This window comes from Phoxinus phoxinus (assembly GCF_949152265.1).
Source record: "Phoxinus phoxinus genome assembly, chromosome: 1".
Classification (NCBI taxonomy): Eukaryota; Metazoa; Chordata; class Actinopteri; order Cypriniformes; family Leuciscidae; genus Phoxinus; species Phoxinus phoxinus.
This window is the reverse complement of record NC_136876.1, coordinates 3,954,719-3,966,779: the sequence shown is the minus strand read 5'-3', so window position 1 is coordinate 3,966,779 and position 12,061 is coordinate 3,954,719. Positions and strand designations below refer to the sequence as shown.

General features: G+C 38.0%; 1 protein-coding gene across 3 annotated transcripts; it reads right to left on the bottom strand.

Moving 5' to 3' along the window:
* Window positions 1-1,507: 1,507 nt before the first annotated feature.
* LOC306999714 (uncharacterized protein) lies at window positions 1,508-10,363 on the bottom strand. 3 transcript variants are annotated; one of them, XM_079614614.1, is made up of 4 exons: window positions 10,287-10,356; window positions 8,764-9,019; window positions 2,940-4,288; window positions 1,508-2,821 (listed from the first exon to the last, which is right to left on the bottom strand). In XM_079614614.1, the coding sequence occupies exons 2-3, from the start codon at window positions 8,795-8,797 to the stop codon at window positions 2,961-2,963; spliced, it is 1,362 nt and encodes a 453-aa protein (XP_079470740.1). In that variant the 5' UTR covers window positions 8,798-9,019; window positions 10,287-10,356; the 3' UTR covers window positions 1,508-2,821; window positions 2,940-2,960. The 3 variants fall into 3 exon arrangements, with proteins under 3 accessions (XP_079470740.1, XP_079470738.1, XP_079470739.1); XM_079614612.1 differs by having other exon boundaries at window positions 1,508-4,288; window positions 10,287-10,363; XM_079614613.1 differs by having other exon boundaries at window positions 1,508-4,288; window positions 8,764-9,014; window positions 10,287-10,315.
* Between the last annotated feature and the right edge of the window lie 1,698 nt (window positions 10,364-12,061).

Sequence of the window (12,061 nt, the reverse complement as noted above, 5' to 3'; positions counted from 1 at the left end):
ATTTTTAGTGACCACAGAGAGTCAGGGCCTCGGTTTAACGTCTCATCCGAAGGACGGCGCTCTTTTGTCAGTATAGTGTCCCCGTCACTACACTGGGGCGTTAGGACCCACACAGACCACAGGGTGAGCACCCCCTGCTGGCCACACTAACATCTCTTCCAGCAGCAACCTGGTTTTCTCAGGAGGTCTCCCATCCAAGCACTAACCAGGCTCAGCCCCGCTTAGCTTCAGTGGGAAACCAGTCTTGGGCTACAGGGTGATATGGCTGCTGGCAATTGAATGAAATGAAATCGAACTGAAAAGAATCAACGCTGACATTGAAATCTTGTTTGGAATTGAAATATTCAAGATCTGCTTATCAGGCAATATAATCATGACTTTCCTGAAAAGGATTATGAGGAGAAAAGGTAAATGTCAGCTGAAGACTAAATATTCAGGGGGCTTAAGGATCAGCTAGCGATAAATCAAAGCTAGCAGTAATGGGTTCTTGGTCTGTGGAAAACTACTAGGAAGAGCAACTGAAGACCTTGAAATGGGTATAAAATGTGCGCAGTCCTGTGAGCTCATAGCTTGTTCTCAGAAGAATTTCAGTTCTTTGGCATTCAGCTGATTCATGAGATTCTCAGTGCAGAACGTCACCAAACTGCCTGGATCAAGAAAGACGTAAGTTTTGATGATCTTATTGCCTTTAGCAACTTTAACTTGGACTGGCATGATTTCTAGTGCACATTCCCAACTGGCCCCTGTTGCACGATCAGCTGATAATAGTCCACTATTGACTGGCGTTTCTTTTGGTTCTGTGAAGTTCGGGTTTGCAAAATCTGCTTTTTTGAATTTCCATTGACAATGGTAAAGATGTATGTGCATAGATGTACTGGTTTGTCAACATCTAATCCTCAACCTCGATCAGAAGGTTTGTAAGCAAGAAGAGTTCATGACAGCTTTAATTCCCACGCATTGATTTATTCCAATCAATCCACAAGTAGTTTCTTTCAAATGTAGATGTATGTGTGTGTGTGTATTTTGCAGTCAGTTAGTGCATGGTTACCTTGGCAAAAACTACATGAGGTCAAAACAGCAACATGGGTGCCTGCTTGCAGCTACACTTTAGATGCCTCTCTGCTAGTTTGGTCATCGGCTTGTTTCACTGTAGTAACGAAGCTGCTGCCCCTTGTAGGTATCCTCACGCTGGTTGCTCTGAATTTTTCAACTGTACCTTTAGCAGGAGTAGGATATTTGATATCTCCGAAGACTGGATGGCATAAAATCTCAGACTGAATTTCCAGAAATTCTACAAGATTTAGAAATCTAATATGAGTATTCATTCTTTGGAATGACTCAAAAGTTACTGTCCGCCACCTTTGCGGAGCTTGTATGGGAGTTTGGATACAATCAATTTCAAGTTTGATACAAGGTCCAGTTCAACCATGTACAGGTGCTGGTCATAAAATTAGAATTTCATCAAAAAGTTGATTTATTTCAAGGATTCAACTTAACAGGTGAAACTAATATATTATATTCATTACATGCAAAGTGAGATATATCAAGCCTTTATTTGTTATCATTTTGATGTTTATGGCTTACAGCTTATGAAACCCACGAAATGAAAATCCCAGAAAATTAGAATATTACATGAAATCACACAGTACTTACACAGTAATACCATGGTCATTGAACCAGGTTTTAGTTCTTTGGGCAGTGTGGGCAGGTGCAAATCCTGCTGGAAAATGAAGGAAGCATGAAGTGCTCTGAAAATGTCCTGGTTGACGGCTGCGTTGACTCTGGATTTAATAAAGCACAGTGGACCACAGTTCTCTTTTCTGATGAGAGCAAATTTTGCATCTCATTTGGAAACCAAGGTCCCAGAGTCCGGAGGAAGAATAGAGAGGCACACAATCCACGTTGCTTGAAGTCCAGTGTAAAGTTTCCACAGTCAGTGACTGTGACTGTTCCTGCACACAGTGCCAAAGCTACCAGTACCTGATGGTTTAAGGACCATGGTATCCCCTGTTCTTAATTGGCCAGCAAACTCGCCTGACCTTAACCCTATAGAAAATCTATGGGGTATTGTGAAGAGGAAGATGCGATACGCCAGACCCAACAATGCAGAAGAGCTGAAGGCCACTATCAGAGCAACCTGGGCTCTCCTAACACCTGAGCAGTGCCACAGACCGATCGACTCCATGCCACGCCGCATTGCTGCAGTAATTCAGGCAAAAGGAGCCCCAACTAAGTATTGAGTGCTGTACATACTCATACTTTTCAGTTGGCCAGCATTTCTAAAAATCCTTTTTTTTTGTATTGGTCTTAAGTAATATTCTAATTTTAGAGCCCCAACTAAGTATTGAGTGCTTTCTGGCAACCAGTCTGGGGCAAAAAAAAAGTTTAAAAGGTAATTTCGGTGGAAACGCGGCTAAAGATTCATTGATCAGTTGTGCTGCTTGTTTACACTCTCGTACTCACAGCTGATGCGTTGTTTATTCATAAATCCATTCAATTTGGCTGTGAACAGCACAGCTTCAAAGATTTCTTGAGAAGATAATTCATAGTACAGTCCTTTCGATCTCGTCGATCGATCTCTAGTGCGAGTTTTCTTCAATAATTGTTGAGGCTAATCTTCTTTAAAACTTCCCGATACACATGTCCATGAAGCACACACGGAGATGCAGTCAAAACAACAAAAACCTGCGGTTTATTGATCACAATCTCCGGTTTACATTCAAGCAAATACAGTGGGGATTTTGCAGGCTTTCCTACTTACATAGCATGTAGAGGTCTGTCATTTGTATCATAGGTACTCTTCAACTGTGAGAGACGGAATCTAAAACAAAAATCCAGAAAATCCCATTGTATGATTTTTAAATAATTAATTTGCATTTTATTGCATGACAAGTATTTGATACATCAGAAAAGCAGAACTTAATATTTGTTAAAGAAACCTTTGTTTGCAATTACAGAGATCATAGTTTCCTGTAGTTCTTGAACAGGTTATAGTTCTTATGTGGTTTCTCCACTGTATGGATCTTCATGTGTAGCTTCAGGTTCATTTTAATAGAGAAACTCGTCCCGCACTGATCACACGTGTGCAGCTTCTCTCCAGTGTGGATCCTCTCATGTGTTTTCAGATATGATGAGTCACTGAATCTCTTGTCACAGTGTGAACACTTGTAAGGTTTCTCTCCAGTGTGAATTCTCTGGTGCAGTTTTAAACTGTTTGCTGTAGTAAAAGTCTTCTCACACTCAAAGCACATGTACTCTCTCACACCAGTGTGAGTTTTCTGATGTTTATGTAAAGTGTTCAGCCGTGAAAAACTCTTTCCACACACAGAACATGAATGCGGCTTCTCCTCCGTATGAACTGTCAGGTGTCTCTTCAGGACTGATGAACTAATAAATGTTTTGCCGCATTGATCACATGTGAACGGCTTCTCTCCGGAGTGGATCTTCATGTGAACATTAAGGTTTGATGAATGACTGAAACTCTTCCCGCACTGATCACATGTGAACGGCTTCTCTCCAGTGTGGATCCTCATGTGAAGATTAAGGTGTGATGATTGACTGAAACTCTTCCCGCACTGATCACATGTGAACGGCTTCTCTCCAGTGTGGATTCTCATGTGAAGATTAAAGGATGATGATTGACTGAAACTCTTCCCGCACTGATCACATGTGAACGGCTTCTCTCCAGTGTGGATCCTCATGTGAAGATTAAAGGATGATGATTGACTGAAACTCTTCCCGCACTGATCACATGAGAACGGCTTCTCTCCAGTGTGGATCCTCATGTGTTTCTCAAGACTTTGTTTGGCTGGGAAACTGTTTCCACACTGAGTGCAGGTGAAAGATTTCTTGGCTCTTCTTTTCTTTAGAAATTTATTTTTAGTCCGTTTAGTCTTTGAGCGACTCAAAGGTTTTCCTCCAGGTTGGACATGATGTTCCTCCTTCACTTCACTCAGTTCTTCACTCTCCTCCTTCACTTCTCTCAGTTCTTCACTCTCCTCCTTCACTTCTCTCAGTTCTTCACTCTCCTCCTCCACTTTACTCAGTTCTTCACTCTCCTCCTTCACTTCTCTCAGTTCTTCACTCTCCTCCTTCACTTCTCTCAGTTCTTCACTCTCCTCCTTCACTTCTCTCAGTTCTTCACTCTCCTCCTCCACTTCTCTCAGTTCTTCACTCTCCTCCTTCACTTCTCTCAGTTCTTCACTCTCCTCCTTCACTTCTCTCAGTTCTTCACTCTCCTCCTTCACTTCTCTCAGTTCTTCACTCTCCTCCTTCACTTCCATCAGGTCTAAAATCAAAGAAAATGTTTTACATTTAATTTTTAGTACATCAAAATAATTATCTTCAAAGAGAGAAATGAAAGTGAGCCCTGATGCAATGGTAGAAAGTAGACAACTGTTATAATAAATTATGATAATTTCATGCCTTTTTATAATTTGATTATATGTCCTTGAAACTTTCCATGAATGAGGGAAATTTATCTTCCAATTATTATTTTTAAAACATTATAGGCACAGATCCCATGTTTCTTTCGCAAGAACTATTAAATATATTTGATCAATGACAATTATCTAACATATTAAAATTAAAATATACAATACTGCCATGTTTTGACACCAACTTTGAGATTGATTTTTATTTTACTAAAAACGTTTTTATTATTAATGGCGGTTCACACTAGACTTTTCCTTCATAGACTTCCATTCATGCGCATGTGAAAGTGGGACACCAGAAACACAAGCTCAAGTGAACAACCCTGTGAGAAATAACAAGCATTTAGCATTCAAGTGGCATTGTTTATTTTTATTATTATTGTACGTTCAATTTATGTTTGTGAAAAAGCTGCCACAGAATGTGACGTCATTTCACGATCATTGCAGTGTCTGTAGAAAACTTCACATGCTCAAAGTGTAGAGCGAAGTGAGTGGCTGTGGCTTTAACTAGTTTTAAATGAACATGTTAGTCCTACATGTTTCACTCAACACTGTTACTCCACTGTTACTCCTGGCATGATTTTCCTCTTTTCAAAAACAGAGCATTTCTTAAAACTGTGACACTCAGGAAGTGACATCATCTGGGCTCTTTCTGATGCATGATGGGAAGACAAGAAAATAATCTCAGTCCATTTTACAAAAACTGTATGTAACCCAGGTCACTGACTAAATTAAAAGTAATTATAATTATTTTATTTTTATTATTGGGGATATTCAATTTAATTAATCAATGAATAATACTATTGATTAGCATTACCAAACATGTAATAATATTATTATTTTAATTTAATACTGTGAAGCTGCTTTGATACAATCTGTATTGTGAAAAGCGCTATACAAATATTCTTGACTTGACTATTAATATCTGTTTAGTATTAATAACAAAAGAACACAGATAAGAAATTTAAGTTTTATATGATTTTACAAAAGTAAATCTAGAAAAAGAAATTGGCCAAAGAAAGATTTGATTGGATGAGGTCGGAGGTTAGTCCCGCCTCCGGGAAGTGAGTTCATTTTTACAGCGCGAAGAAACCAAAACGAGAGCAGCAGAGACTGTGACTAATGAGAAAAAGACGCAGATTGACGCAAGACAGTGCATCGTGTTCATAACTCCTGAAAGACAATCGAAATAATTTTAAAAATAGATTATTTTAGTGAAAATTATCCTTACAAGTCACACTTTAAATGTAGTGGAAGCCGACAGAAGAAGAGATCGAGACGAATGGGAAAAGTTAGAAACGCACATTAAAAGAAGACTGAAACCATCTAGATTGAGGCCAAACCAAAAGAAAACTATTTTATTTTTCTCTTTCACTTACTTTTTCCTTCGTGAGTACCATTTTTGCAATTGTGGGCTATATATATATCAAGTGGTTTTGAAATATGGAAAGTTATCATTTGAAATGTAATGTGACAGACATGCATCTAAAGACGGTTTCATGATAACTGTGTAAATAATGTTTAACGGTTCATATTTTATGTATATTTGTTTAAGTAGTTATGTTATTTATGAAGACATGTTACATGGGCCGCTAGCTTTGCTAGCTGTGTACATAGGTTTCAATGTACTAAAAGTGAACATGTGGTTGATTAGCATGTATGTTAAGTGCATAGGAAATTGAGTGATAAACCAGACAATTTATTTAATCTAAAGTTTATTGAACTGCTGAATAATGATTATTTTTGGCTTTGTTTCTGCAAGGCCAGGTTTTTTTTGTTTTCTCTCGTTTTTCTTCTGTTTCTGAATTCATCGAGATCGTTGCCTATTGAGTCCTGATCTGTCCCTGCTGTGGATGTTCTGTCTGTGGTTTGGACATGGCGAGCCAACCATCTACTTGAGCGTACCTGGGAAATTAAAACATCTATTGTTTTGCTGAACTGGTAGGACAAAATATACTCACCCTGAACTGTGCTGTATTGTTTTTTTTTTTGCTCTTCTGGATTTTCCCTGGATCCAGGGCTCTACGCTAACTTTTTTCCCAAGGAGTACATGTGCTCCTAAATGAAAAAATTTAGGAGCACACAAAGAAATTTAGGAGCACAGTACAAAAAAGTTTTTTTTTTTTAATTCGTTTAAAATGAACAAATTTCATGCATATACTGTGTGTGCAAAATTGGTATATCAGATGCAAAGGATATCAGTTGTCCAGTTGCTTTTATATGTTGGCCGTCTGGAACGCTTGGAGTCATTTTTAACTATTGTACCAATATTTTCTTTCCAGTTGTTACCTCACTTGACTCTCTCACTTAAAATCCAGCAGTTCCCGCACATTCCCACACTATTTCAGTGATTGGCTCATTGGCTCATTCATCACGCTGTTGTTCAGTGTATTGAGAACAGCCCGTCACTCGCACACTAGGGATGCACGATATTGGGAAAAAATTACATTGCGATATTTTTTTCCCCAACGATATATATTGCGATATTGAGAGCCATAACTCCAGGCTAAAGACAATAATTACCATTCCATGATATTAATAATTTCACTAATAAGCAAGCTTCATTACAAGTGACAAAAAAGGTCACTTAATATTTTATTCCAAAATTAGAACATTTCTGTAAACACAAAAGCAGAACACATTTTTAAATAAAACAGCAGCTTTACACCAACCCCCTGATTGGTTTACAACAATATAACTTAAAATAAATATATTTTTTATAAAACAACTTAAGCATTTTGGGTTCACATTCTTTTAAGTCAACTTTTCTTAGCCAAAGTGCCAAAGTAAAACTGTTGATGTTGGTCATCATAATCATATGAAATAAACAAAATTATATAAAACTTTAATATATTTTGTATTAAATCTTCTAAACAGATTAGAGAACATGTTTCTGTAAACAGAAAAGCCGAACACATTTAAACAGCAGCTTTAGCTACACCATACCGCCTGTCAGCGTCGCCGCTCCCATCAAGAGCTGAGGGGGCACCAAAAAAATAGCCTAATTCTAATGCCGATATTATTTCAGTATAGAAATACAGACATCCCAAGTCTCCCGGAAGTTCCGGGAGTCTCCCGCATATTGATAGCGGCTGATGCCCGCGAATTAGTTAAAATCTCCGGAATCTAGAGCGAGCGCGCCCGCGAGACAGAGACTGCTCCAAACCGCGCAGCGTGTGCACGGCAGAGAGAGCAAGAGACCGCGCGCGTGCCTCATGAAGCGCATTTAATATCTCCCGCTGGTGCTACTGTACTGTGCTACTACCCTTCACATCGCATGTTCTGGCGATGTGACTATCGCTCACTCGCACATCGCGATGTCGATGTTAAAATCGAATATCGTTCAGCCCTATCGCACACTGTGCTCGTAAATTATTTTTCAAGTTCGCACATAACTATTTTTAGGCGCAAATGCGAGTGAAACACTCGCACTGTAGAGCCCTGGATCAATCGTTGGATTTTTCCTATTGAACCGGAACTGAACTAAAAATATTCAGTGACAGCTGAACATTGAATCTGATTCCCGAAGTTGTTTTTCTTTTGTTAATCTGGACACTGTTTTTTGAATTGTGAAATCTGGTTTTAAATCTTGATTTTTGAAATCTAAATGTCCAAATTGAACTGAGGTGTCAATTGTGAACTGAACTACTGTTTATTATTGCTGTTTATTTGTTTATTTATATCATTTTATTTGTCAAAAGATTCAATTAATTTTTTTCCGTAATAACAAGATATTTAATTTCTTAGTAATTAACATTTACATTTGAGTCTGAGTTGCTTTCTTTCTTTAGTTTCTGTTATAAATGTCCTATACTCCAGTGAGTCGAACCTACCTTCTGTAATCTGGTCCGAGACACAAATAGATCACATGTACCCAAGTTATTACGCCATAAGACGGGTAGCTGCGGGTTACATGTAGCATTGACTACATGCATCGACCCTGTTACCAAAGTTACTGTAAGAAGAATCTCTATAACTATGAATAACTTGTATGATATTTGACAAAAACAACTTTATCAGTAACTTGGTGTTTACTGATTGTTCCTAAAAAAAATAAAAATTATGTTGAAAATGACTACAATTCTGGTAATGCTGTTGCAAATTGGAAACCAGATATAAAATAAATGTTAAATAGTATTTAGCTTGATCTGATGTTAACAATCAATGTAAAAATGTCTCAAATCTCCCTTTTACTGACCATTTGTTGAAGAAAAACCCAGAACATTCTGTACCATTAGTTGAACTGTTTATCTAAATGTGATGAAGTGCTTGAATGTTTCTAACATGAATGTTGTTCAGCATCATGAATGAATGAAGAATAAACACCAACCTCTTTGTTCTTCAGGATCTTCAGTGTGTTTCATTCTGCAGGGTTCTGGATCACTCGTGTTCTCACTGTCCTCTTTAATAAACTCAGTCTCTGCAGATTTCAGCTCTTCCTGATGCTTTCATGCTCGTCTCCACTTGTAGCTGACGGGAATTTACAGCATTTATTGGAGAATTGCTGTGGGAGGAGCTTCACTGATGATGTGATTGCAGTGGGAGGAGCTTCACTGATGATGAATTCCAGTGTGGGAGGAGCTGATCTGCCAAAATCAAAAATATAAATCACTGAGTTTGTTTTTATAATAAATTACACTTCTAAGCATTTATCTCTGTCTAGCTATTCATCGTACACAGTGATGCCAATTAATTCATTATTTTTATTGCTAATCATAACTTTATTCTGCTTCTTCATTAAAATACAGGTGTCTAGAAATATAGAAAATAATAAATAATTTAAATTCTTCCAAATATAAATAATGGTAAGAAAAACAGTTAAAAACATAAACGTAGGCTACATAGTAGCCAACACACAGTAGTAGTAAGAAAACACACAGAAATAAACGTATACAGTAGACAACAAATCCCCTCAGTCTGCTGACACCAATGAAATGAGCTTTAAGTGACAATTTACAGGAGATCTGGAGACATCAGTATAATAAATGAGGTGAAAACAGGAACTATTGTCATGAAATAAAGAGTGTTTTCAGCAGATCTGTTAATATTGATGAGCGTCAGACTATCAACACTCATTCAACAAGCCATTCAGGATCATCAGCAGATCATCTCACTTTATTCTGAGTGTTTGCTGTTAGAAACACATTATTTGAGTCAGGATACATGACAAAAGCCTGTAAAACTGCTCTACTGAAAGAAAAAATATGACATTGATAAAACATCAATCACTAATATGATATTTATCTTCATAAACCACAACAGATAAATAATCACAGCAGCATTATATGTACATTTGAATCTAAATATAGCTAGATTTTATGACAATCACAAAGTACTTAAATCATTAAAATATTACATTTTATGTGCGCTGAAACTGATAACGATCATAAAAAGTTTAAAAATAAATAGCATCACAAAGCAATATTGTTCCAAGAGTAAAACGTTATTAATTTATTAATATTAACATTTAAGAGTTGATTTAAATGTCTCACGTTGCTCATATAGGCTCAATGTAAATAGCCTAACTTATATCAGTGTAACACTTGAGATCGTTTCCCATCAATCCCCCTCACAGATCTCAAACTTTACCTCTTGACTTGACATTCAGGAACAGTTTTCAGTCCAAACATCGAGACAATCACACAAACGAACACACACTCGCTCAGGTCTGAATGAACTCAACATGTTCTCCTCATGCTCGCTGCTGCTGCACTACATGTTTATTTCAGTGAGAAGACGCCAGAAAAGACGCTCGAGTATCGCTGTGATCGATGAAAACAACACAGAAAAGAGTCTGTCGCTTAATCAAACTGTATAAAGTGTGTTTGATGGGTGTGTAAATATGAGAAATACCGTGAACTGCTCTCCTCGCCTCAGAAGACTCGACGCTGAAGAGTCGGCGTGAGCGAGCGGTGACGTCATCGGCCTCCAACGCACGCGCGCACGGGACACCCAGGCTGCAGCCAATCAGGGCCACGCAGATTCAGCTTTACTAGTAGCCTTCCATTATTATTATTTTAGAACTGAAGTGACTCCAGTTACTAAAGGTGAAAGGAACTTTTTTAAAGTTTAAAAAGTAAAAAATTTATCAAATTCACAAATAAATAGATTAAGACCTGCAAATGAATGTAAAGAGTTTCTCTCTCACACACACACACACACACACACACACACAAATCTAATTCACAAATAAATAGATTAAGATCCACAAATAAATGTAAAGAGTTTCACAAAAAATTATGAAATTCACAAATAAATTAAATGAGATTTGCAGATAAAAAAATATTTAATAATGTTTTATTATTTTACAAACACAACTCTGCCTGGCATTTATTTGTGAACCTGTGCATTTGTAAAAAGCTGCACGCATTTGTGGATTTTGAAACACTTCTAGCGTCCACGTGCAGAGAAATCAACAAATAAGTGGACTCCACCCACCGCATACTCAAGCCAATCAGATAACGGCCACATTGAGCTGGCCAATCGCAGCACGTTCTCGCTACAACCAATCACGTTTGGCTTTACACTCGGGGTGATCTTGCTCTGAAATAACTTTGCTCATTCCTCATCCATCTGCATTGGCTCAAATAGGAATACGCATAAGGCCCATACAATTGCTACAGCAATTTTTTAAATTTTGATTATTTTAGAATTAGACCACTAGACTGTGTATCAAGTCAAGCCACAATTTTAATGAGCCTTGGAAAAAGCCAGAGCAACAGCGCTTTACTTCTCTGTTATGGGAAACAACGTGTTATGGAAACGCCACGTTATTTAAGATAGAAAAGCATCAATAGCCGTGTTTCCACTGTCGGGCCGGGCCGTGCTAATGCGTGCCAGGGCCAGTTGCGTTTCCACTGCCACTTCCGGGGCTTGATCGGGCTTACTCGAGGCCAGCGGCCCGTCGAATACCTTGGTCCAAAGCGGGCCAGCTTGGGCTAGAGGAGTGGCTACAAGCAGAGGCGGAATTCCGATGTGAATTCTGTATAAGGTAGAAATATTTAATGTAGTATAAATACGCGATGCAAAAGACTATGCGCGCTAACCATTACCATAGTAAACGCTTCAATATACGCATAGTAAAAAAACAGTGAACGCTTGAAATCAGACCAATCATGAAGGCCATCACAATCATGTTTTTGTTTTATCTGTCAGTAGCCTTTGTCTCATCTCGTTATGCCGGACTATCATAAAATAAAATAAAATCAGCTTCCTCTGTTTCTCTGACTGGAGATATCTGTGGCCTACTGGGAGAGAGTGCTAAAGCTCCTCAGCTCGTATTTTTGGTGGCATGTATTTGTAGAAATGATCATTCTTTCTAAATGTGATGTAAATACCAAATAAACAGAAACAGACCCGACTGAAGAAGTAGCTAAGTGTGTCCTCTTTCTTTTGGGAAATAGACCAAACGGTAATTTATTTCTGTGTGACTAATGTGCAAAAACGGTTTTTATTGTAAACTTGTGGTAAAACATGCTTGGGTTTTAAATATTCAAGTAAACAACAAAAACGCTTTTATCATGTTTGTTTTGCGATGCACGCGGTTTCCAGTGATTTCTTTCTGATTAGTTTTCTGATAAAACTTGCATTTGTTGGTGAAATGATGGGTTAGTGTGACGTTGTCCCAG